The sequence below is a fragment of the Cucurbita moschata genome, unplaced genomic scaffold, assembly GCF_002738365.1.
Source record: "Cucurbita moschata cultivar Rifu unplaced genomic scaffold, Cmos_1.0 Cmo_Scf00017, whole genome shotgun sequence".
NCBI lineage: Eukaryota > Viridiplantae > Streptophyta > Magnoliopsida > Cucurbitales > Cucurbitaceae > Cucurbita > Cucurbita moschata.
The window spans coordinates 3,569,210-3,594,760 of record NW_019268533.1 but is presented as its reverse complement, the minus strand read 5'-3'; the positions used below and the strand labels follow the sequence as shown (position 1 = coordinate 3,594,760).

The 25,551-nt window shown below is 34.9% G+C and overlaps 3 protein-coding genes across 5 annotated transcripts; 2 read left to right on the top strand and 1 right to left on the bottom strand.

Annotated features, from left to right (window-relative positions):
- The first annotated feature begins 4,022 nt into the window (after positions 1–4,022).
- LOC111455011 (receptor-like protein kinase HAIKU2) lies at positions 4,023–7,472 on the top strand. The gene is made up of 2 exons (XM_023096520.1): positions 4,023–6,806; positions 6,899–7,472. Exons 1-2 carry the CDS (start codon positions 4,178–4,180, stop codon positions 7,255–7,257), a joined length of 2,988 nt encoding a protein of 995 aa, XP_022952288.1. The 5' UTR covers positions 4,023–4,177; the 3' UTR covers positions 7,258–7,472.
- Positions 7,276–12,272, bottom strand: LOC111455012. Of its 2 annotated transcripts, none has more exons than XM_023096521.1 (11): positions 12,022–12,272; positions 11,490–11,554; positions 11,359–11,405; positions 10,108–11,265; positions 9,958–10,030; positions 9,740–9,865; positions 9,149–9,274; positions 8,990–9,067; positions 8,680–8,900; positions 8,394–8,608; positions 7,276–7,409 (listed from the first exon to the last, which is right to left on the bottom strand). In XM_023096521.1, exons 1-11 carry the CDS (start codon positions 12,164–12,166, stop codon positions 7,396–7,398), a joined length of 2,268 nt encoding a protein of 755 aa, XP_022952289.1. In that variant the 5' UTR covers positions 12,167–12,272; the 3' UTR covers positions 7,276–7,395. The 2 variants fall into 2 exon arrangements, with proteins under 2 accessions (XP_022952289.1, XP_022952290.1); XM_023096522.1 differs by having other exon boundaries at positions 8,394–8,611; positions 8,686–8,900.
- A 6,146-nt stretch (positions 12,273–18,418) lies between these two features.
- Positions 18,419–25,050, top strand: LOC111454931 (squalene monooxygenase-like). Of its 2 annotated transcripts, none has more exons than XM_023096411.1 (8): positions 18,419–18,764; positions 21,066–21,177; positions 21,259–21,433; positions 22,468–22,636; positions 22,726–22,944; positions 23,906–24,181; positions 24,266–24,544; positions 24,639–25,050. In XM_023096411.1, exons 1-8 carry the CDS (start codon positions 18,522–18,524, stop codon positions 24,741–24,743), a joined length of 1,578 nt encoding a protein of 525 aa, XP_022952179.1. In that variant the 5' UTR covers positions 18,419–18,521; the 3' UTR covers positions 24,744–25,050. The 2 variants fall into 2 exon arrangements, with proteins under 2 accessions (XP_022952179.1, XP_022952180.1); XM_023096412.1 differs by lacking the exon at positions 18,419–18,764 and adding an exon at positions 20,486–20,694 and having other exon boundaries at positions 21,064–21,177.
- The last annotated feature ends 501 nt before the right edge of the window (positions 25,051–25,551 follow it).

Here is a 25,551-nt window from a genome sequence, read left to right as displayed (position 1 = left end):
ATAATTTTAATTTTGAAATTTGCCTCTTCGTTTTTTCTTTTTAAATCTATTTATGAATAAATTATAAATTTTATTGCTTAATGTTTACCCTAATTTATAATTTTTTTAAAACTTTAAAAGTATATATTCCTAACGAAAAAAACTTTTAATCTATAAATGTGTTTAAAGCGAACAAATAAAAGTTCCGTAGATTCCGATACTTTATTCTAGTATGTTCTGCGATTAAAAAGTTTAATCTTTACATAATTACATATATGGTAAAGCTAAGCGGTATCAATTATCAATTTTTTTACTGCCCACTTTTATTCTAACAACTCAAGCTCACTGATAGTAGACATTGTCTGTTTTGATCCGTTAGGTATTGTTATCAGTCTCATGATTTTAAAACACATCTATTAGATAGAGGTTTTTACACCGTGCTAAGAAAGAAATGTTTCGTTCCCCTGATATGGGATCTTACATTTATATTATATATATAGCGGATGAATCATAATAGTTTATTTTAAAATTAATTAATGAAATCTCTGCGAACATAAATATAACTTAGTGATCTCGAGTGTTTATCAAAATTCTTGTCGGAGCGAATAAGATTAAAAAAAAATGTTTGTTCCATTTACTTTAGAGCATATAATTGAAATAAAAAAACAAAATTGAGAATATATATGAAAAGAATATTTGTTTTAGTGCATATGATTTTGTTTGTAGTCTAGACACATTAAAACAAATAATATATTTGAAAAAAATGTTCGTAACATTCGATAATTCGACCAATTCCGAATACCCAATCCAATCCTTGAGTTATTTTTTTTTTTTTCGGGTTTGGATTTGGTTGAATTTTTTAAAAATTGAAAATTTTGATTCGGTTCGTAAGTTAGACATTTTCTGGGTTGGTCAACCCGACCAATCTGAGAATAATGTTACAATCCAACTCAACCCTATGCTACTTTTAAAAAAATTAAGAATATTTAACGTTTGCAATGATGTTAGTGATGCACTGTCACATATATGGTAGACAAGTAGATTTTTTTTTTTTTTTTTTTTTTTTTTTTTAAAAAAGCCAGCAACTCAGCCAAACTTGAAAAATATAGTGTTGGATCGAGTCGAGTCGATATTCGTGAACTCTTTTTGAGTTATTCGAGTCATCAACTCAACAAACCTGAAATCTCGAGTTGGTCAAAAAGATTTTTTCCCACCCCAATCGTTATATATCCCTCATTTTTTCAAAAAATATGTAGCATCCCCTTTGTAAATTTTAAATATATATTCATATCATGTATTTTCTTAATTGAAAACTATTATTTAACCAATCTCGATCCTATGAACCACGAGCATCAATCATACAATATATTCCAAGGAAGATGTGAAGAAAATGCTGTTAAAATTATCAAAAATATTTCAATTCATGCCACATTGAAGAATAATGAAACTTCATTGTTATAAATTTTTTTTTTTTTGTGGATTATAATTTAGAGTTACTGTATTTCACTAACCTATTTTAAGACTTTTTATTTACTTTAAATTACCTTTTACATAATGGCTCATCACAGTCCTAAAATATGAATGTTACAGACTCTTGAAATGTCTCACATTAGGTCAAGAGTTTCATTTTGAGGCTATATAAAGTCATGTATGTTGTATTCAGATGTAGTAAAAGGAGCATTTGTCATTTCCTGTAGCCAATGACTAAGATTTTTGCAATTTTACGTAGGTTAGGTTGCATGTATAATCATTCAAGCTTGACATGATCGATCTTGATTGTAGAGGGATTCGAATCTCAAACAAGTGTTATTGTCTTGAAATATTCGATGAATAAGGTAATCTAAATCTTACTCCCTGGTAGAGATTTCCATATCGCTCGATCATAATTAATTTTGAGGGACTAAAATTAAAATAGAAACGATATTTTAATCAATAAAATAAAAACACATGGGATATTGAAAGGAAAAAAAATGTCAAAAAAGGTGGCTATAAAATTCCATTTTATGAGTCAAAAAGAGGTGAGTGATTGAATTCCAAGTACCCCTTGTCACATTTTCTTTTATACATACCAATAAAGTCTTTGCTTGACAGTGTTACTCATATCGCTCGATTTAGAGAAAAATCTCTCGATCGCTTTCTCCCTATTAAATTGACATTTCTATCTGCAAATGCTAAAAGTCGGGGATTACAATAGGTTCACTTGTCTCCAAAACTTTAGTTGTATTTGTTAATATTAACTCGCGGGGTCTAATCATTTTAAGGATTTTGTCTTACAGGATTACAAATAGTTATTTAATGTAACGATTCGGAGTAATAGTCTTAAGTTGTGATGTTGTTGTTAGTCGTACATGAATGTCTTGTCTTAACCTGAAATAGAAGTAACACGTGATTTGAGTATTTAAAGAGATACTCAGTAAGTGGCTCCACTATTAGAGTTAAATGCAAGAATATGCGAATGCAATGACGGGACCTATCATAACCGTCTATTTTCCTATGGTACTATTTGAATGGGTAACTTGAATGTGTATCATATACTCTACACACAACCCATACGTGTGAGTATGGATTCACCATTCAGTTCGCACACTGCTGGGCCACTTTCCTTGTCAGATGAATATTCTGAGAGCTCCTTAGGTCGGACACCCGTTAAAACTAGTAACCGTCATGACAACATTATGTTAAACATAATGATCGTTTTCCTATCTGACCATCGCAACACTATGTTAAACATAATGATCATTTTCCAACTTGGTCATCACAACATTATGATAACCATAATGATCGTTTTCCTACATCATAACGTACACGTTCGTACTATCGTGAAGGGTGAGGGGTATCCCATAAGGTCCCAACATTTTTCCATTTTCATTATCATTTAATACAACCCCGATAGCATTCCCATACATATCATATCGTTTTTCATATCATTTCACATTTCGGTTTTGCATGTCAAACGTATCATATTATTCAAATTACATAAATATATGATATCATAACATTCCATGCTTCCAAACATAACAATTTTCATCATATGCATGTCATACCATACCGTAACATATCGTATCACAATATTTCATATCATAAACATACCAATTTATCACATATTTCATATCATTTTCATATATATATGTCGTATCATAATCATATCATATCATATCATAAATACTTTGCAGTCATATCATTCCCTAATTTATCATATCTTTAACATTCTTATACTTATCATAGTCATATCGTTACATGAACGTACCTTAATTATATCGTTACAAAAACATATCCTAACGCTATCGCTCTATCAATCTATCATAACTCTTTCTACTCATAAACTAACTATATTTTTTTATCAATCGATCGTGACCATATCATTTTTATAAATCTCTTATGTCCACAACACTTCGATACGTAACCTAACCTTTCTGTTTCATCAACATATCTTACTCCTATCATTACATTACGTTTAGTGCATCCTTCTTGTATCATATCTCAAACATATCATTGAACACATCGGTAAGTATTATCATGCAATTCACATATTATAACATATACATATTATGTCATAAGCATATTGATCCATAAACAATTTACATATATCAATATATATGACATGTGTGACACGTGTCAATATCAAATATAATCATATCTCAAATATAACCATATTGATAGGACGATTAACTTAACCACTTGCCTGATTAATTTAAGCTGGTGTCACCAAGGACACACCGGATGGATGTCCTTAACAAAACCTGTAAAATAAATACAAACTATTAATTTACCTACATTAGTTATTCTACGTAGCAATTGTTATCTTAGATATTCTTAAACATTTTTCGACTAAATTTATAGTTTAACTTAACATCAAGTCAGTATAGTACTAAGTATTTTGGTAATATATACTCAAATTGGTCAGTAATGTACAACTAATTTAATAAAGTGCTTGAATCTTGACTATATTCTAATCAATTTTATATTGAATTTTGGAAGAATGATATGGGAAAACGTACCTCAAATCCACACACTTTTTTTTGTTCCCTTCAACAAAATTGTTCCCAATACGTTCAAGGAAGCTTCTTCACAGTTTGCGTCTCCCAATTCTCTTTCTCCACCGGTTTCCTTTCTGTGAACACGATGATCCTCAATTTTCCACGGCCTTTTCTCTTCAATTTCTTCTCTCTCCCATTTTCCGCCTTCCTCTTACTCTCCCATGTCTAATTCACTCAACCCTCCACCACTTCCCGCCGGCAAACACTCCGGCCGCCCCCCTTCTCTGGTGGGTCTCCGCCACTTCCTCCTCCTCCTCCTCCTCCTCCTCCTCTTCCTCTGTTCACTTTCTCTCTCCCATGGCGATGAACTTCAGCCACTTTTGGACCTCAAGTCCGCCCTCCACAACAACTCAACCTCCATGGCTCTTAGTTCTTGGGTAAGAGGGAAAGATGTTTGCAGCAGCTTCCATGGCATTGTCTGTGATTCCAATGGCTTTGTTGTGGAAATCAATCTCTCTGCTCATAACTTATCTGGGATTCTTCCTTTTCATTCCATTTGTTCTTTGCAGTCTCTTGAGAAGCTCTCTTTTGGTGGTAATTTTTTGTATGGGACAGTCAGTAATGCCTTGAGGAACTGTTCCATGTTGAAGTATTTGGATTTGGGACAGAATTTCTTTACTGGTGAAGTGCCTGATTTGTCTTCTTTGGAGAGATTAAGGTTCTTGAATTTGAATAACAGTGGTTTTTCTGGAGATTTTCCTTGGAAATCTCTTCTGAATCTTACTGATTTGGAGTTCTTGAGCCTTGGAGATAATTCATTTAACCCAACAACTTCATTCCCATCAGAGATTATTGAGCTTAACAAGCTTTATTGGCTTTACCTCTCTAACTGCAGCATTCATGGAGAAATCCCACCTGGGATTGGGAACCTCTCTCTGCTTGAGAATCTTGAGCTCTCACAAAATGAACTTACAGGTGAAATTCCTTCTCAGATTGTGAATCTCAGGAGGCTATGGCAGCTGGAGTTACACGAGAATTCCTTAACCGGGAAGCTTCCGATCGGGTTCGGTAACCTCACTGGACTGAGGAAATTTGATGCCTCTACTAATAATCTTGAAGGTGATCTTATGGAGTTGAGGTTCTTGACCAATCTGGAGTCCTTGCAGCTCTTTCAAAATCGATTTTCCGGTACGATTCCGGAGGAGTTCGGGGACTTCAAGGAGCTTGTTGAACTATCTCTTTACCAGAACAAGCTCACTGGCAGCCTGCCTCAAAGAATTGGATCTTGGGCAGCCTTCCTTTTCATTGATGTTTCAGAGAATTTCTTATCTGGACCTATACCTCCAGACATGTGCAAGCAGGGCAGTATGACTGTTCTCCTGATGCTGCAAAACAACTTCAGTGGTGGAATCCCAGAAAGCTATATGAACTGTAAATCTTTGAAGCGTTTTCGTGTAAGCAATAACTCTCTTTCAGGTGTCGTTCCTGCTGGGATTTGGAGTCTGCCGAATCTTAGCATCATTGATCTTTCAATGAATCAGTTTGACGGTCCAGTGACATCTGATATCGGTAAAGCAAAAGCTCTTGCCCAGTTATTCTTATCGAACAACCGGTTTTCTGGAAGACTACCGGCCGAGCTTGGCGAAGTATCGTCCTTAGTCTCGATCCAGGTCGATTTGAACCAATTTGTTGGTCCAATACCAGAATCACTTGGCAAGTTGAAGGTCTTAGACAGCCTTTCTTTGAACAACAACAAGTTTTCAGACAACATACCTAGCTCATTAGGCTCTTGCAGTTCTCTTTCTACCATAGATCTGTCTATGAATTCGTTCTCGGGGCATATTCCAGAGAATCTTGGATATCTGCCAATTCTAAACTCCTTGAATCTGTCGAACAACGAACTTTCAGGCGAAATTCCAACTAGTTTTTCACAGCTGAAGCTAAGCAGTTTCGACCTGTCTAATAACAGGTTAAGTGGCCAAGTACCTGAATCACTAGCAATCCAAGCCTTTGAAGAAAGTTTCATGAGAAATCCAGGCTTGTGCAGTGAGTCTATTAGATACTTGAGTTCATGTTCATCAACTTCTAGACCATCCAGCCACATCAGGTCGTTGCTGTCATGTACCATTGCTGGAATTCTAGTGTTGCTGCTCATGTCCTTCTTGTGCTTGTTGTTTGTTAAATCGAAACGTAACAATGCTAAGCATTTACTGAAATCCCGATCATGGGATATGAAGCCATTCCACATAGTTTGCTTCACGGAGAAGGAAATCATTGATTCAATCAATTCTCACAACTTGATAGGCAAAGGAGGATCTGGAAATGTGTACAAAGTTGTATTAAGTAATGGAAAAGAGCTCGCCGTGAAACATATATGGCAGTCGAGCTCCATCGACCAAACAAATTGTCAAACCAGTGCAACCATCTTAACCAAAAGGAAGATCAGGTCATCTGAATATGACGCAGAAGTAGCTACATTGAGTTCAGTGAGACATGTCAATGTAGTGAAATTATACTGTAGCATTTCGAGCGAGGATAGTAACCTGTTGGTTTATGAGTACTTACCGAATGGAAGTTTATGGGATCAGCTGCATACTAGCAGAAAGATTGAGATGGGATGGCAGATAAGGTACGAGGTTGCGGTTGGAGCAGCAAGAGGACTCGAATATTTGCATCATGGGTGCGACCAACCCGTGATTCACCGTGATGTGAAGTCGAGCAATATTTTATTAGACAGTGATTGGAAACCTAGGATAGCAGATTTCGGGTTAGCCAAGATTCTGCAAGATGCCTGTGGGGGTGGAGATTCTTCTCATGTCATAGCAGGAACACTCGGCTACATAGCCCCAGGTTAGTCAAATGGAATTCACAAAGAAAAACAAAAATACTTAAAAGAGAAAAAGGCGAATTTAATTACCTCCGACTTTACTTTGATGTCACAGAATATGCATACACGTGCAAGATAAACGAGAAGAGCGACGTTTACAGCTTCGGAGTGGTCCTAATGGAACTAGTAACAGGAAGGAAGCCCAATGAGCCAGAGTTTGGGGAGAACAAAGACATTGTACAATGGGCACACAGCAGAATGAGAGACCTAAAAGGCAATCTGAAAGATATGGTAGATCCTAGCATCTCAGAGGTTCAAGTGGAAGATGCAATCAAAGTGTTACGAATCGCACTTCGCTGCACGGCTAAGACTCCGTCTACAAGGCCCTCCATGAGAATGGTAGTTCATATGCTTGAAGAAGCTGAACCTTGTAACTTTATTGACATTGTTGTCAAGAAAGAATGTGCAAAGTAAACACAAAACTCGTGTTTAGTCCTATTAGGATTTCAAGCCTTTCTCAAGAAGCTAGCAAACTGGAGGTTAGATCCCTGTAGGCTGGGAAAAAAGGGTTTTTGCCCTCTCCTTTTTCCTGTTTTCCTGCCTTTTGCTTCATTAGTAGGAAGCATCTGTAACAAACATGTCAATCAATTAAGTTCCAGTTGAACAATCATAAAGTTTGTAGAAAGCAATCATTGCACGACAAAAGTATTAATTAGTATTTATTGGCTATGAAGAATCACAGATTAGCCACCACCTTTTTTCCTGCTAAACACTATACCTACTTTAGCTACAAGAAGTTCTGCCTTCTTTTTAAATGGTATGCTCTACTTATCCAAACTTGACAGAAAGATGAGAAAGATGAGAACAAAGTGCTATTCGACTATTTAGAGTAAAAAGTTGTAGAGAGTCTGCTGTCTATTCGACTATTTATAGTAAAAAGCTATAGAATATCTTTAAACAATATATATATCTATCCTTAGGCAGTACTTTGAAGATGTACTATGTTCGGTGTACCCTTTAGCCAACATTCCTTCTTGCATTTTCTCTCTCCTATTTTTGGTAGACAAAAGTCATGGCTATAAACCTTTAGCTGATATTCCTCCTTGCATTTTCTCTCTCCTATTCTTTGTGTTTATCAATACAAACCTTTAGCCAATATTCCTCTTTGCATTTTTCTCTCTCCTATTCTTGGTGTACATACGCCATCAATATAAACTTTTAGCCAATATTTCTCATTGCATTTTCTCTCTCCTATTCTTTGTGTTTATCTAAATGTGTTTTGTTGTGCAATACTAACACAAAGTAAGAGTATTATCTAGAGCACAAGGACATAGTTGTACAACCTATATAACAGATCCCCTTCAAAGTAAGGTCATAGAACAAAATAAAAGTACACAAAAATTCATTTTATGCACAATAATTGATTGATTATAATATATATTTAAAAATGGGTAGGGTACATAAATGGCATGCTATGCTTCAAATTCACAAAACTCTCACACACTCATGCTTAGAGACACAATTATGTATAATCTAAATGTAAGTTGCAGTAACACACAATTCAATGATTTAGTTGAACAGACCGAAAATAATTGATCATGATCACCTACGCCAATTTTCCTGAGCAACTCTCGTTGGTAAATGACTGTTATGAAGATTTGGCTCCTTTGGAGTAGTAGTTGGAGAAGGCCTTCTTTTTCGAGATATTGCATCTAATGGTTTTTTAGCATCTTTGTGACTCAATATTTTCAGAGGGGTTTCCTTCTTTGCACTGTGTTGGCGAGATGGTACCAGAGAAGTTATTTCTTCTTTAGTTGATACAACCCTTAAGAGAAGAGTTCCTTGTGTCAGAACATCATATGTTATGAGGGTTCAAATATTTAAAATTTTACCTACCTTCTTCTAGGCTTCCTAACTCTTTGCTGTATCCTTTCTAATTTAGTCCTTTTCAAATTCTCCTCTGTTTTCTTGGTTGCTCTCTCTTTGCTTAGTTCGAGCTGACGACAACGACTCTGTTTCTTGCGTTTTAAAGCAACACAACTTTGTGAATCCATTGTACATAACTTATGTTCAGAATCTACTTTTTTGTTGTTGCAGGAATCTGGTATTGTTCCTCCCTGTAAGCATCACAGATGTTAAATGCCTTTAGATTGGCAGATCTTGGAAAAAACAAACTAAACTAATTCTCTCTTGAGTATCAACTTACTCGTGGATCATCTGGGGCTTTGCTCTCTAATATCCTTTGTTCATATTCTTCTTCAACATCATTTTCACATTCAGAATTCTAACGAAAAGAAAAAGTAATTATATTTCTCTCTATCCACGGAGGAGGGATTTGAAAAACTTTTGATTGAAGAAAACTCACTTGGTTCGTGTATTTATTTTTTCTCTGCAACTTGTCGTCCCCATGGAACCTACGAGATGTAGTGATGTCTTTCAAGGGACAATTAGGCTTCTTCCCCAAGTTTGCTTCCCTTAGCACCCCTCTTTCCTAAAGCACCTAATGAAATCAGATTAGCATTTTGAAGAGATAAAGATGTAATAGTCTAAGCCCACTGCTAACCGATATTGTCTTTTTGGGCTTTCCCTTTCCGCTTACCCCTCAAGGTTTTTAAAACCCGTCTGCTAGGGGAGGTTTCCACACCCTTATAAGAAATGCTTTGTTCTCCTCTCCAACCAAGGTTTTCACACTCTTTTTTGGGCTTTCCCTTAGCACCCCTCTTTCCTAAAGCACCTAACGAAATTGGCATCCTCACTGGTACACCGCCTCGCATCTGGCCCCACTGCTAACTGATCTTGTCCTCTTTTGGGCTTTCCCTCAAGGTTTTTAAAACGGATCTGCTAGGGAGAGTTTCCACACCCTTATAAGGAATGTTTCGTTCTCCTCTCTAACCAACGTGGGATCTCAGATAAGATAATCTAATAATCTTGATGGTAGATGAGAGAGATCACATACATCAGTTCTGAGCCTGAATGGCTTGGGATTCGTGGACTTTGGTCTGCTGGGTTTCAGCCCATGAGAACCAACTACGGCAGGGGTAGATTTCTCTTTCACAGTGTTCTTTGATACTCCCTTGACCACCTGCACCGTTTTTAGCTATCATTACAGCAAGCAGAGACCGAAATGAATGGAGTAAAAACACCATAGTAAAAGGACCAGGTAAAAGCAGAGACCTTTGCTGTATTTTTAAATTTCTCATGTTTGCCAAATGCCACTCTTTCAGATCGGCCGTGAGAATTGTTTTCCCTGCGATTTTCCTTTCAACGAATCAATAATCAGAACAGCATATTCAACTTATATGCAAAATTAGAGCGGTTCATTACCTGTTATCATTGGGTGCGACATTTTCATCTGTGGTGGTTTCACTTTCATGCTCTATATGATTGCATTCTTGATTCTTCTCAAGCTCCACTTTGCACAGAATAGATTTGAGATCATTTGCTTCTGAAATTTTCTCATCTGGATCATCATCTATAGATTTTTTGGACACTTTATCTGTATTCTCGTTTAGAATCTCTGCAATTTGCAAAACCGTTTCATCCCGATCACCTTCATTCATTTCAGCTACATTTTCTTTATCATCACACTCCAGAAGTTCTGAAATATTCATCTCCAATGCACCTGTTTTGACTATCTCTTCACGATGGTATTCTTGGTTCTTATCATCCTCCACTTCACATAGAACAACCTCTTTTTCCGAAATTCTCTCATCAAAATTCGATATTGAAGTTTCATTAGAGTCTTCGGAAAAGCTATCTGAATCTTCAGATCTTAAAAGTTCATCTTGATTTCCTTCATTACTCTTAGCAGAAGTTGACATAGAGCACCCTTGTATTGAAACATGCCTTGATTTCTCATCAATATCCATGTTACTGGCATCATCATCAACAATTTCTTTGGCAACACGATCAGGAAGAGGCGGCTTTAGGTTCTTTTCTTTGCTTCTCTTCAAAACTCTTGCAGATTTGGCATCCTGGCATTTGCAACCGTGAACTCCCAATGAATCAAGAACCCGGCTCTTTACCTCGCGTCCTCTGAACTTCTTCCTCACAACATCCTGGGGCAATGACTGTCCATCCCCTAATACATTCTTCTTTCCACTAGTAATCTCAAGTTTCTTCATTGCTGCACACAAAGTTTTCACAGGGGTATTCATTTCTTTTGAACTTTTCTTTTTCCTATCTCTCTTTGGAGATTGAAAGACCAAAGCCTTAGCTACCGTTGTAGTCTTTGGCTCTTCAGCTGATGTTGTCTTGGAATTTTTAACACTCAGAAAAGAATTGGTATTGGAGTTAAGCTTCCTGTTCCTTGGAGTAGTCATTGCTTTGGCATGAGCTTGTGTCGTACTAGGCTTGGTAGTAGGCGGTCCAGATTTCACTCTAGCGTCCACAATCCTTTTGGAAATGGAAGATATCAGAGCTAGCCTTGCCACTCTAGGCCTCGAAGACTTTGGAGGGGCTGTAAGTGGGCATTTCAGGTTCCTAGTAGTTACACAAAATGATGCTAAATCTTATCATTCATGTGCAGAAGAAAGGTAAGAAAAATGTAAGAAGAAGAGAAATTTTGATCCTAACCTTCGACCTCTCTGAAGCCGTACATTCGGACTCCTCGCTGCCATTACCTGTTTGATTCAACACTTTCTTACATGAAAAACAATTAAGAAAGTAGAGAACCCGCTTGCAGAGGAACTCAATCAACAACATACCCGCATAACAAAGTTTTTGTAAACGACATCAGAGTCCATTTCTTCTGGATGCTTCTCTTCACACCCTACAATTTTAACGAAAAATAAAATTCGAGAGTGCAAAACGAAGAAAATTATTCTGTTCGTGTAAGAAATGAAAGAAATACAATCTTGACTTTGAATGGATAAGAATAGACATTATATATGGAACTAAAATAGTTATCAGAATGAACAACAATCCAAGATGATTTAAAGAAATTCATCTCTCAGCTACTCCAATTCAAAAATAGTTCAACAAAATTCAAACACTGCAACTCTTCTTCTTTTCCTCCTTTTGCAGCAGACCTAGTTCTCAAGGCAAAATCCGGAAACTCACACAATATCGGAGAAAAAAGAAAACAGAAAACAGTAACGGAATTCAAAAGATAACCAAAATGTAGTTCAGGTCAGCGATCGTCCGATAGTACAATTCCAACAGACTGAAGAATAAAAAACATCAAACCCTAAGCAACAGGAGAAGAGAAAAAAGAAAGAAAAATGAGAAGAAACAAACCGACTCGTGAGCAGAACCAGTAGCGATCATCGGGAATGTAGGGATCAGGAACGGTGAAGTCAACGAACTTAGGCGCTTCAATCATCTCGTAGAAATCTTCGCCTGAATCGTCACTGGTGGACAGCACAGCTTGAGTCTCCTCCATGGTGGTCACTGTAACTGAGAGAGAGAGAGAGAGAGAGAGAGAGAGAGAGAGAGAGTTTAACGATCGGAGAGAAATGAAGTTGTAGAGATGGCAAGGAAACAGAGGAGTAAGTTTTAAATCGGCGCGTTTCTGGATGTAGCCGTTGGAGAAAGGTCTCGGATTCGGACAGGACAGGGCTGATGGACGGGGGCATTTTCGGGATTTTGTATACCTTTTTGGTCCGAACCCGAATCCAATGGACCCGGACCAATGTATTTTTTCAGACAAAAAAAACCGTCTCACAACCCGGCCCAAATATTTGGGCTCGGCACCTTCCTGACCGGTAGTTATAACATTTGAACCTATGCCGGTCAAATAATGACCCAATTTTCTCATTATTTATTTATTTATTTTTAAATATTTAATTAAAATGTGTAACTCACTATAAACCTATATTTTAAAAAATTATTTTCAAATAATTAAATTTTATTTTAATATTAATAAAAAATTTGAATCGGTTCTATTTAACGCAATCTAATTTTAGGGGAGACCGTGAACGAATCCAATCCATAAGATTTTCATTTATTTGAATTCAACCCAACCCAAATAAGTTCATAATCCATATGAAGATCGTACGAGTTGGGTTAGAAACCATCGAAAGATGTCGTTGGAAACTTTCTGAAATATCGAGCTTTCGTGGAGATAATCACAGTAAGAAAGTTGCACCATCGTCGCTGGAAAATCCATGTCCCACCGTAGAATAGGGCATGATCGGGAGATTTCGAGAATTTTGAAGAGACAAACGTGCTATTCTTGTATGGTTCGTGGCTATGGCATACCAGAGCTCGAGGCTATGAAGCTATAATAAATTAGAGTCGTATACAATATTTTAATATATTAAAGAATATAATTTAATAAAAGTTATGTGATCCATGTTTTATTAATGAAATCTCAAACTTTTACATATTTTATAATAATTTAATTAAATTCTTATAATTCATATAATAATATTTAGTAGTGGTCCATTTTTTTTTAATATAAAATAATTTTTCTAAAAGAATAATATATCTTTAAAACACAATAATCAAAGAGGATTTAATGCCAAATTTGCCCCCAACAACTTAGAAAAGACTTGTTTCCATCATAAATCCGATAGGGTTGCCAATAGACCTTTCGAACCTAAGTGACATGTCCATGTTCGGTTATTAAAGTGTCACCTTTATCTAAAAGGACCGGTCTCGAGTAAGACGGGAAATCTGTATTTTTATTAGGGTAGAGATTCGAGACAACGTGAAGAAGAAAGGAGCCAAGTGACATGTTCATGTTCGGTTATTAAAGTGTCACCTTTATCTAAAAGGACCAATCTCGAGTAAGACGGGAAATCTGTATTTTTATTAGGGTAGAGATTCGAGGCAACGTGAAGAAGAAAGGAACCATCAATTATCGATGAACTATTTTTGTTTTTGTTTCCGTTTCAGAAATGGAAATAGTGAAGGAAATATTTTTGCCCATTATTCGAAATATCTTGGGGTTCGAGATTTTATTAGTAATTAAATGACCGTCGTTAAAATTTCGTTATAGTTGGTACCACAATGAAACCTCTATCAGTAGATTATGGTTCGCAGATGAACGAAGGCAGAAGCTGATAGACATGTGACGGTTAAGTGTACATAAATTAACCGAGACCATATATGAACTTGACAATCGATCTTCGGCTTCACGGAGAATCTCCGTCTTTTCCACGAACATCCCTAATCGAAACGAACAAAAAAAAAAAAATTATTAAGGAAATTGTAGCTGGATTTGACTGTTGGCAGCCCGTCAACACAAAACCGTGGGAGGGAATAAATGGAATAATTTTGCTTACCACGCAATTGGCACTATTTTTTATATATTTATTTAATAATTTTTTATTTTTTATTTATTTAAATTTTAATTAATTTTAGGGTTAGGTGGAACGTCTCAAATTAATGGCATTTAATTAAATAAGATAACTATACACGTTTTGATGATATCACAAATAATATTATTTATAAAAATAAATAAATTAATTTGTTATGTCCAATGAACTTAAAATTAATAATAATAATAATAAATTAAATTTTTGTCTATAATTATTTTTTTAAATTTTATTTTACCTTGGTCGTTGATAAATCTAATAAATGAAATAAGTTTTTCGGTGGCTAATTTATTATACTTTTGATGGTAGCTATTGGACTAAGTCTCGAGTAAGAGCATCGAAGTTTTAGTTTTTGTCCTTCCTTGCTTCAAAGCGGTGAACTTGGTGGCAGCATTGGTTAGTTTTCGTGCTGGTTTTTTTTTTAGGTTGGAGCTTGATTCCGCTTCCGTTAGTCTTTCGTTAATGATTTGTTTGAGAAGTAATCTTTTGTAAGTAGGAGCGTAGATTTACGCTTTTCAACTGCGTCATATCTAAGATAGTAGGAGTTCGTACCTCTTTTAGATGTCTCGAGGCTATCTTATGTGAGTAGTCTAGTCCTTAGGATGAAAAGCAAGTTCTCATAGTTGAGAGTGGAAGCTCAAGCTGGCAATTCGTTCTAACGGAAAATTGATATGAACCTAAAGAAAGTCTTGCATCGGTTGGCAGAAGAAGAGATTCACGATAAGTCTTTTGAATGCTTTCACAAGCAAAGTTATGACAGTTTATAGAGATGTCAGTGTGGGACGGGAAGCCTTTCCTCACGTTCCGCTCATGTTGCCTCCTATTTCAATTTTCTCCAAAATTCCTCGATTTTTATTATTATTATTATTATTTTTAGAAATGAGCGGTGAAAGTCTTTTTCCATGTGTTTATATATTTATTTAAAAAATATTCTTTTCAAAGAATTTTTTATTTTTTAATATAATTTCTATTAAAGTTTATAAAATATTATAATAAATCTAATAATATTTAATTAAAAAAATATAATATAAAGTTCTACAACATAGTTTTAGATACTTAAAAAATATTTATTTATTTAATTAACAAATAAAAAAAAGTTAATTTCAAAATAACTAAAATGATTTTTTATTAAAATAAATAAATATTTATCTTGTAAAATATTCAACATGAATGCAATAAAAATTAATGACGTAAAAATATGAAAATTAATTTTATAATGTCACATCAAGGTAGGTAACTAATTACAATATAACAAAGTAGAAGTCTTTTCTTCTCATTTATTTTTTATTATAATAAAATACTACAAATATTTATTCAATACAAAAAAAAAAAAAAACCAAAGTCAAAATTACATATATGCAGATACTCGAAAAATTTGACCAATCTAACCGAACATGTACTATTTAAGTTGGATTGGGTTCAAATAAATGAAACATCGCTCCAAAAGGGCTGCCTCGATCCAAAACCCTTAAGAATTCTCTTAGCCTTAACCTGTAAACCATCACTCTAGGACCGTTGACCACCTTCTTTTCAGAGCCGACTGAGCTGGTTGTCTCAATAGCAAACGGTCCACTACTGACTTTTGCATATTTCTCAAAATAATCCTACTGACTTGAATTTCCACAAAAACAAGTTAGTTCATGAATTCACTTAAAATTATATTGGATTCAACCGAACCAACTTGAATTTATTATTAATTTTACTGAACACATTTTTACTAGATATATTTTTTTATTTAATATCATAATTATTTTTTTTATTATTTATCTCCGACCGCTCTAACAAATAATTTTTAACTATTTTAGAATTTTTTTTTGACATTGAATTACAAAAATCTTAATTAAATGTTTCTAAAGAAATAAATAAATATTTTACACACTAATATTTTTCTTTTATTAATAATAAAAATTTGAATAAATAATCTGACAACAAAAACAAAATAATTTAGTCTATATATTATTATTGTATTTTAATTTTTTAAAAATGAAAATTATTTAGAATACAAAATAATATAAATCTGAAGTTCAACTAAGGATGTCATAAAAATCATTTATTTTATGTAATTTGTTAAAAAATTAATCATATTATTTAATTATTCTGTCGTAGCCACACCCTTCACATGCAGATTAATTAAATTCAAACCATAATAAGATAGTCAAATTAAATTAAATTTGATTAATATTATTTTGCTAAAATAACTTCATATCTAAGTATTATAGTTTATTGCTTTAGGCATTGAAAACAACATGAACTTAATTAATAATTGATTTTTATAAGTATGAAAAAAAAAATTAAATAATAAACGCCCTCATGGTTCAAATCATTTTTTTAATTAATAAAATGTATTTTAACGAGATAATTAGTGTCTCAGTATATTTTTGGATATTAATTTAATAAATTAATTGAATTTTGAACTAAAATAAGATTAAAAACGCTCTATTTTTAAATATAATATAGCATTATTAGTTAATTGTTATGTATTAAAAATAGTTTATAGAATTAACATCAAATTAAAAACTTCCATTAAAATATCATAGGTTAAATTAATAAAAATATTTGGACAGTAATAGAAAAAAAATATTTAAAATTAATCTTGGATGGGTTAGTATTCTTTTAATATTATTTTAAAATACCAAATTATTAATATTTTAATCAGAAACTAACCGTTGTTAGACGAACACGACTCTCCACAATGGTATGATATTGTCCACTTTGAGTATAAGCTCTTGACTTTACTTTCGGCTTACGAAAAGGCCTCAACCCAATAGAGAGTATTCCTTGATTATAAAACCCATGATCATTCTCGGGACTTTCATCATCCAACAACATAACAGTATTTTTTTTAAGTTGAAGAGTATTTTTAAATTCTTTTTTTAATATTATTAAAGTTTTTTAGTATTTTTATTAATTTAATTGAAGGAGAGAAAAAAATAATAATTATTGGGTGCCATAAGCTTGAAGGAACTGAATATTGCCAACTTGAATATATAAAATAAACATAAAAATAGAATTTAATTATTGTAATACATCAAATCTGGTGCCACCTACGACTCTCAAGATTTCTGAATTTACGATAAAATAAAATAAAACTTGACATAAAATTTGTTGACTAAGCCAAAATACAAATCAAATCCTCAAAGTCAATATTCATGCTTAGTTATCAAAGCTTTATTCTATTTCGATTATTGACTAAGCCAACACCCTTCATTTTTACTTTTTCAAACACCCTTTTTTTTTTTTTTTTTTTTTTTATTTAATCTCGGTCAGTTCCCACCTTGGTTCGAGCGGAACGAAACATTCTTTAGTAGACATGTTTTAAAATTGTGAGATTTGCCAAAGTGGATAATGTCTGCTAGCGGTGAGCTTAGGCTGTTACAAATGGTATTAGAGTTACACATCAAGTGGTGTGTCATTGAGGACATTGGACCACAAGGGGTGGACTATGAGATCCCACGTCAGCTGGGGTGGAACCTCTCTGTAGTAGATGTGTTTTAAAACTGTGAGGCTGACGACAATACATAACAAGACAAAGCGGACAATATCGGCTAGCCGTGGGCTTGAACGACAATATGTAACGAGTCAAAACGGACAATATTTGCTAGAGGTAGACTTGGACCGTTATAATAATTTTCTTAAGTGATAATTTCGAGACTTGAACAATGAGGTTTTCCACTCTCATTAGCTCACGAGAGACTTAATTCAGGATTAGATTAAATGATATTTAAATTAATATTTAATATATTCTATCTATAGTAATATATATATATATATTAATCAAAATGGTTGAAATTAATATCTAATATCATGACAAGAGTCCACGTGATATCAGCACTCAGCAGGCATAAACGTCACTCCTCACATTATCATGATTTGATTTACAGTAGGTGAAATGATCAATCCAGAGCATAACTAAGATTCTTAAACCTCGAGATTTCGAGGAGCTGTATGGTAAAGTGTTGAATAGTCATAGGTCGAGACTATTCAATGTTACCAGCTCTGTCGTGAGCGTTGTGGCTAATATAGCTAATTTCTCTGGTTTTCATTTGAATTTTCAAATTTAAATCAGGTTGTATAACGAGACAATACAAGTGAAAACGACTTCATACAAGAAATAGCCCAACAAAACTTAAAGTGATTTTAACTATAACCGGTTAAAAAATAAAGTCACGAGTCTCATTCACAAGACCCGAAACCATTTACTTTGTTTTTAATATTTTTCTCGAGAAATCATGACCGAAGTATGGTTCGAGTCTCGTCAAATAATTACAATTTTAAATTAATCAAATAATTAAAACTAAAAAAAAAAAAAAAGAATAATAATTTGTATATTTCACGCAAAGGATCACAAAAATGTTGCCAAAGGCAAAGGCCTTTCCTCTATAAATCCCTAAATCCCCTTTTTCTCTCTCACATGTTCGTTCTCTTCCGCCCTTTCTCTCTCTTCTTTCCTTCGTTTCTCTCTCCGTCTCTGCAACAATGGAGTTCCTATCCGCGGCTCTCCTCGGCCTTCTATTGGCCTCCATCCTTCCTCTCTTTTTCTTCTTCTCTTTCAGAGACGGAATCAAACACGACGGCGACAACAACACCACCACCGCCGTAATCGATTCAAAGATTCCGTCGGGAAATGACGTCCGTCGCGCAGATTCCTCCGATGATTTAGACGTTATCGTCGTCGGCGCTGGTGTTGCCGGCGCCGCCCTTGCTTATACTCTCGCCAAGGTCAGTTCATCTGAATCTCTCTCTAATTTTCCCCCTTCGGAGATTTTGAATTTCGAATAATTTGTTGTGGATTTTTTTAATTTTAATTGAATCTGAATTTAGCTGTTTATTTTAGACTCTTATGCTGTGCTGGCTTTTTTTTTTTTTTTTTTCTTTTGAATTAAATTTATATTTTCCAGGCTTTTGTTTTTGTCTGGATTTTGGAAAAAGTAGTTTTTTTTTTTAATCATGATTTTGTATTTTCTCAATTTTAAATATATATATTTTTAATTTTTTAAAAATTTAAATGAAACAAAAATAATATTGGTTCAATCAAATAATTTAAACGGAAATATTTGACATCTCAATTTTATAAAAATATCGATGAATGTTCGCTGAATTTTTTCGAAAAATATAAAAAATGCATAAAAATATTTAAATTAATAAATAAACCGTTTATTTTTTAAAAAAAAGATTAAGATTGGTTGATTAATATTAGATATATAATATAAACTAATAAAAATTTGGATAAAATTAAATTTTATTGTCGAAATTATATATATATATATATATATCTATATATCTATATATATATATAATTTAAGAAAATTTGGAGTTTTGTATTTTTTTAGTTTAGTTTCTAAAATTTTAAGTTATTTATTTAATTTTTTTTTTATTTTCAAATATTTTACTTTGGATTTAAGAATAAAACAAAATACTTAACTTATAAGGTTTCTCACAATTTTTATATTTTTTAATTAGATAATAATTTAGAGAATTCTTATCAAAATTTATGATTTTCAACTAAAAAATTAAAAAAAAAAAATTAAAGGACGAAATTATGATCAGTTGAATCTAATGAAATTCTTTTTTATTTTTAATTTTTGGAAGAATGTAATGAGAATTTTAACTAAAAAACAAATAATAATAATAATAAATAATTTTGAATAATAATTAATAAGTTCCACTACTAGCCAGCTAACAACCAATTTCTGGTGTTTATAAAATTTAAAATAATGAAACATCACATCAAATTAAAAAATAAAAATACATTTATTTGTAAATTTCATTAATAAAATAAATTATTCAATATTATGTTTTATTGGTATAATATTATTATTTATTGCGTATATATTTTGGCTATTCAGACCGGAAAATGGGAAGCGGTGTGTCTTTTTTAAATAAATAAAATTTGAAAAATAATATATATTTAGCTGTATTTTTTTAGTATATTAATTATTATCATATTTATGTATGGGTTATTAAATATGGAGTAATTGGCAAGTTTAATTAAATTAGTTAATTATTTAATGGATTTAGAAATTGACTTTTTCTTTGATTTATTTAAATAATTAGAAGTTATGTTGGTGATTGGAAGGAGGGGGTTGGTAGGTTTGATTATTATTTATTATTTATTTATTTTTGTATGTTTTCTAAATTATACAGTTTAATTGCTCATTCAAACAATTTAGTTTGGTTTAAGAAATAATAATAATATTTTTTTTTAGTTTAATAAAATGAATCACTAATTTTGAATTTGATTATTTATTAATTATATATTGAATTATACTCGGGTTGACGACTAAACACTTATAAAATAAATTACCACATGGATATATATATATACCTAAACACCTATATATATATATATACATACATACACACATGCACACGTTCGAAGACTTGTGTGCTAAACTTAACATAATTTCGTAGTAATTGATATTTTTTTTAATATTTTTTTCCGTATTATTTAATGATAAGATTTGAGCTTGGAGCTAATTCAATCTCCTACATATGGGCGGGGGCGCAATACTTGCACACCCATGTCATCTCGGTATGGTCCTGGAAAAACTCATTTCAAAGAAAGTCGTCTGAGACATTCGTCTTGGAATGCTCGCCTTCGATGACACACATGTACCACAAGCTAGCTCGCTTAGGCCACACAGTCTAGGAGTAGTGGAGAGTTGACACTATGCCTCCTATGTCGTAAATTTTGAGACATTTTTAATGTTACTCGGATAGACTTCCATAGGCTAACTCGCTTAGGCCACACAACCTAAGAGTAGTGGAGAGTTGACACCATACCTTCTATGTCGTAAGTTTTTGAGGTATTTTTAATATTACTTAGACTGCGTGTCAGCTAACTCCTTAAGCCACGTGGTTTAGGGGGAGTGAAGAGCTGACATCACGCCTCCCATGTCATAAATTTGGAAGCATTTTTAATCTCCCTCACATAGGGTTAGGGTTGTTAATGAATTGATAAAAATAAATTTAAGAAAAGGGGAGGATCATACTAATTCAGATGGCATCGGTTCGTTGCAGGATGGACGAAAAGTGCATGTAATTGAAAGAGACTTGTCGGAGCCGGAGAGAATCGTCGGAGAATTGCTTCAACCCGGCGGCTATTTGAAGCTCATCGAGTTAGGGCTTGAAGGTAACCCTAATTTCCCGATTTTCGCACATTTCTCATTTTCTCGTTCTTATAATTAGTTGTATTGTGTGTGTGTGGCCACAGACAGTCTGAAGGGGATCGATGCTCAGCAGGTGTTTGGTTATGCGCTCTTCAAGGACGGAAACCACACCAGATTGGCTTATCCTTTGGACAAATTTGATTCCAATATTTCTGGGAGAAGCTTTCACAATGGCCGATTCATTCAGAGGTTGAGGCAAAAGGCTGCTGCTCTTTCCAAGTAACCTACTCAATCACCCCTTTTCTTTAACGTTCTTCTTGCTATATAGCCCCATATCTCGTTTCCAGGGTGTTAAGATTCTGGTTTCTGACATAGTTTGGTTCATAAATCTGTTCTGTTTTTGGTTCTTGATGTTTTGAACTGCGAATTACTGTTTCTAGGCTCTTAAGAAAGGATTGATCAAGCTTTTGTTGAAGCAAGAACCCTTGAATCGAAGAAATTAACATTTCCTTATACAAAATTCGGATCCACCAAGAGATAAGGCTAGAATTAGATAAACTCGATCAAAGATCTAGAAGCAAAATTTAGAACTTGGTTCTAAATTGAGTCACTCCACAATCGAAAACCTTGTTCTAAGTTTTAAACAATTCTGATGATAGATTGCATATGAACCAAGCTTAATTGAATGACTCAGATGCAATCTCACAAACAAGAATTGCTTGACACTTGGAAATGGTAAAGAGGATGTGCTCAAATTTCTAGAGAGAGTCTCCATTTGAGAGCTAAATTTCATTCATCAATAATTTGTGGGTATCTATAGTCTCTCCACAAAAGAAACTTTCAACTTTTCAAATGCCGATAAGGAAGTTAGTGGACATAATTTACTCTCACTCCCTCTAAATCTCCACGAAGTCACTTTAGTAACTTTCCACCTTTTAGCCCACTACAAGAAGTTATGAAATTAAAAATAATAAATTGAAGTTTCTAACCACTTATCAATCAAGTGCAATTTATAGCAATTTCATCCGCTAGTTCAACCGTGCAAATATTTACTTTCGAAGCTTCAAATGATCCTTCTTCAATCGAATCAGCTTGTAACACATGAAATAATGGTTGAACCGAGTTTATCTAATTTTATAGATGAAGAATGAATGCTTGTTGAATCTTCTTAGTTTTGGATCGTGTAATAGGTTCAGTTGAAACAATTGGAACACTATTATCCTTATCAATTTTGCTCATTGTTTTCATTTTTCCACCTATAATGTATGCACAGTTTGGTTCATCAATCTGTTTTTATTTTGATATTGTCTCAGTGTAAAACTGGAACAAGGGACTGTAACTTCCATAGTTGAAGAGGATGGGACTGTGAAAGGTGTGCAATATAAAACCAAGAATGGACAAGAGTTGACATCTTATGCTCCCCTCACCATTGTTTGTGATGGCGGCTTTTCGAATTTGCGTCGCAACCTCTGCAAACCTCAGGTAATTAGTTTGGAATGTATCGGTGAAGTAAACAAGTTCCCCATTGTTGTTGATGTTCACTGAAAACATTGTTATGACCCTTTCTGTAGATTGATATTCCCTCATGCTTTGTTGGTTTGGTCCTGGAGAACTGTAAGCTGCCCCTTGAAAATCATGGACATGTTGTGCTTGCTGACCCATCGCCTATCTTGTTATACCGGATTAGCAGCACGGAGATACGCTGCTTAGTCGATATCCCCGGCCAAAAAGTGCCTTCTGTGGCTAACGGCGACATGGCACACTACTTGAAAACCGTTGTGGCTCCTCAGGTACCTTTACACATTGATTTCTCTTGCTAGTTTCTCAACCTAGTTCTATTTGATTTTGTGAGATCCCACATCGGTTGGGGAGGAGAACGAAACATTCTTTATAAGAATGTGGAAACCTCTCCCAAGAAGACGCGTTTTAGAAACATCAAGGGAAAGCCTAAAGAGGGCAATATTTGCTAGCGGTGGGCTTGGGCTATTACAAATGGAATCATAGTCAGACATCAGGCGATGTGTTAGCAAGGAAGCTAAGCCCAAAAGGGGGTGGACACGAGGTGGTGTGCTAGCAAGGACGCTGGGTCCTGAAGGGGGGTGGATTGAGGGGTCTCACATCAATTGGAGAAGGGAACGAGTGCTAGCGAGGACTTTAGGCCCCGAAGGGGGTGGATTGTGAGATCCCACATCAGTTGGGAAGGAGAACGAAACATTCTTTATAAGGGTGTGCAAATCTCTCCCTAGAAGACGCGCTTTAAAAACCTTGAGAGGAAGCCCGAAAGGGAAAGCTCAAAGAGGACAATATTTGCTAGCGGTGGGCTTGGGCACTAATGGTATCAGAGCCAGACGCCGGGCGATGTGTCAGCGAGGAGAGGCTGAGCCCTGAAGGGAGTCGACACGAGGCGGTGTGCCAGCAAAGACACTGGGTCCTGAAGGGAGGTGGATTGGGGGGTCCCACATCAATTGGAGAAGGGAACGAGTGCCAGCGAGGACGCTGGGCCCTGAAAGGGGTGGATTGTAAGATCCCACATCAGTTTAGTTGGGGAGGAGAACGAAATGTTTATAAGGTTGTGTAAACCTCTCCCTAGAAGACGCGTTTTAAAAACTTTGAGGGAAAACTCAAAGAGGGCAATATTTTGCGAGCGGTGGGCTTGGATGGTTACAGATTTTGTTTTTCTTTTTAGCACCTAGAATTGCAAGAATTTGCTCTTTTGGCTTGCTTGTTGATTACAAGAACTTTGTATTCCAGCTACCGCCCGAGTTGCAGACCGCCTTCATAGCTTCAGTTGATAAGGGAAACATAAAAAGCACAACAAACAGAAGCATGCCAGCAGCCCCACATCCCACACCAGGAGCACTTCTCTTGGGTGATGCATTCAACATGCGACATCCTTTAACCGGTGGAGGTATGACTGTTGCTCTCGCCGATATCGTCGTTCTACGAGACCTTCTTCGACCCCTTTCAAATTTGAACGATGCCGATGCCTTGTGCAACTATCTCGAATCCTTCTACACATTGCGAAAGGTATCGTCGACATTCTAATAGAGTTACCTCAATATACACTCGAGCTTTCTTACACTAATGATGCCTCTTATTCATCCTTTACAGCCAGTGGCATCTACAATAAACACATTGGCAGGTGCCTTATACCAGGTCTTTTGTGCATCGCCCGACCCGGCCAGGAAGGAAATGCGCGAAGCTTGTTTCGACTATTTGAGTCTAGGAGGTGTGTTTTCCTCTGGACCAGTGTCTCTTCTCTCTGGTCTCAACCCGCGCCCATTAAGCCTGTTCTGTCACTTCTTTGCCGTTGCTATATATGGTGTAACTCGGTTGCTAATCCCATTCCCTTCGCCTAAGCGTATATGGATCGGAGTTCGGTTGATTACGGTACACATTTCTCGTCATCTGCATATCAACTTACATTCTCCATGAGCATTTTCTAACTCGTTTGTCGATTATATCTCAATTTTCAACACCACAGGGAGCAGCAGGCATAATTTTTCCCATAATCAAGGCTGAAGGAGTGAGGCAAATGTTCTTTCCTGCAACAATGCCTGCATACTACAGAGCACCTCCTATGCAGTGAAAGCAAGGGAAAAGGTAACTCAAAATACGATTATGGTACTTAGTAGTATGTTTCCCAAAGCACAAAGAATTGAATGGGGAAACGCTACTGATAGGAAAATGAAATGAAATGTAGAATTTATCCCTTAAAACTTAAAAGTATATGATTTTTTTGTCCCACTCTTCTCTCGTTCTGTCTCTGTTTGGGAACAAAATTTCCTTCAAACTTAGTTTTTGTTTAGAGAATTCTTTAACAAGCTGTTACCCCTACTGCTATGGTACATATTTGAGGGAAATAAAGTTAGAAGCCCGTGTGTTTTTGTTTCGAATGTGTCTGTCTTCTGCCACTGTAAGTTCTATTATAATTGAATGTCCCGGTTAGAAGCCGGTGCGTTTTTGTTTCGAATGTCTCGTCTTCTGCCACTGTAGGTTCTATTATAATTGAATGTCCTGGTTAGAAGCCGGTGTGTTTTTGTTTCGAATGTCCTGTTTTCTGCAATCGTAGGTTATTGTAATCGAATGTCCTAGAAAGTTAGAAGCCGATGTGTTTTTGTTTCGAATGTTCCGTCTTCTGCAATTGTAGGTTATTATAATTGAATGTTCCGGTTAGAAGCCAGTGTGTTTTTTGTTTTAAATTTCTCGTCTTCTAAGCTCTATTATAATCGAATGTCCTGTAGGTTCTATTATAATCGAATGTCCTGGGTCGAACGCAATGTATTTTTGTTTTGAATGTCCCGTCTTCTGCAACTGTAGGTTCTATTATAATCGAATGTCCCGGTTAGAAGCCAGTGTATTTTTGTTTCGAATGTCCCGTCTACTACAACTGTAGG

What these genes read in the sequence shown, in the direction of transcription:
- LOC111455011 (XM_023096520.1), top strand. Translation starts at nt 4,178, where the DNA reads ATGTCTAATTCACTCAACCCTCCACCACTTCCCGCCGGCAAACACTCC. An exon ending in ACTCGGCTACATAGCCCCAG is followed by an intron (nt 6,807 to 6,898) that starts GTTAGTCAAATG and finishes TTGATGTCACAG; the next exon opens with AATATGCATACACGTGCAAG.
- LOC111455012 (XM_023096521.1), bottom strand. Translation starts at nt 12,166, where the DNA reads ATGGAGGAGACTCAAGCTGTGCTGTCCACCAGTGACGATTCAGGCGAA. An exon ending in ACAAAAACTTTGTTATGCGG is followed by an intron (nt 11,406 to 11,489) that starts GTATGTTGTTGA and finishes TGAATCAAACAG; the next exon opens with GTAATGGCAGCGAGGAGTCC. An exon ending in CATTCAGGCTCAGAACTGAT is followed by an intron (nt 9,275 to 9,739) that starts GTATGTGATCTC and finishes TAGGTGCTTTAG; the next exon opens with GAAAGAGGGGTGCTAAGGGA.
- LOC111454931 (XM_023096411.1), top strand. Translation starts at nt 18,522, where the DNA reads ATGGAGTTCCTATCCGCGGCTCTCCTCGGCCTTCTATTGGCCTCCATC. An exon ending in TTGCTTATACTCTCGCCAAG is followed by an intron (nt 18,765 to 21,065) that starts GTCAGTTCATCT and finishes GGTTCGTTGCAG; the next exon opens with GATGGACGAAAAGTGCATGT. An exon ending in TCGGAGTTCGGTTGATTACG is followed by an intron (nt 24,545 to 24,638) that starts GTACACATTTCT and finishes TCAACACCACAG; the next exon opens with GGAGCAGCAGGCATAATTTT.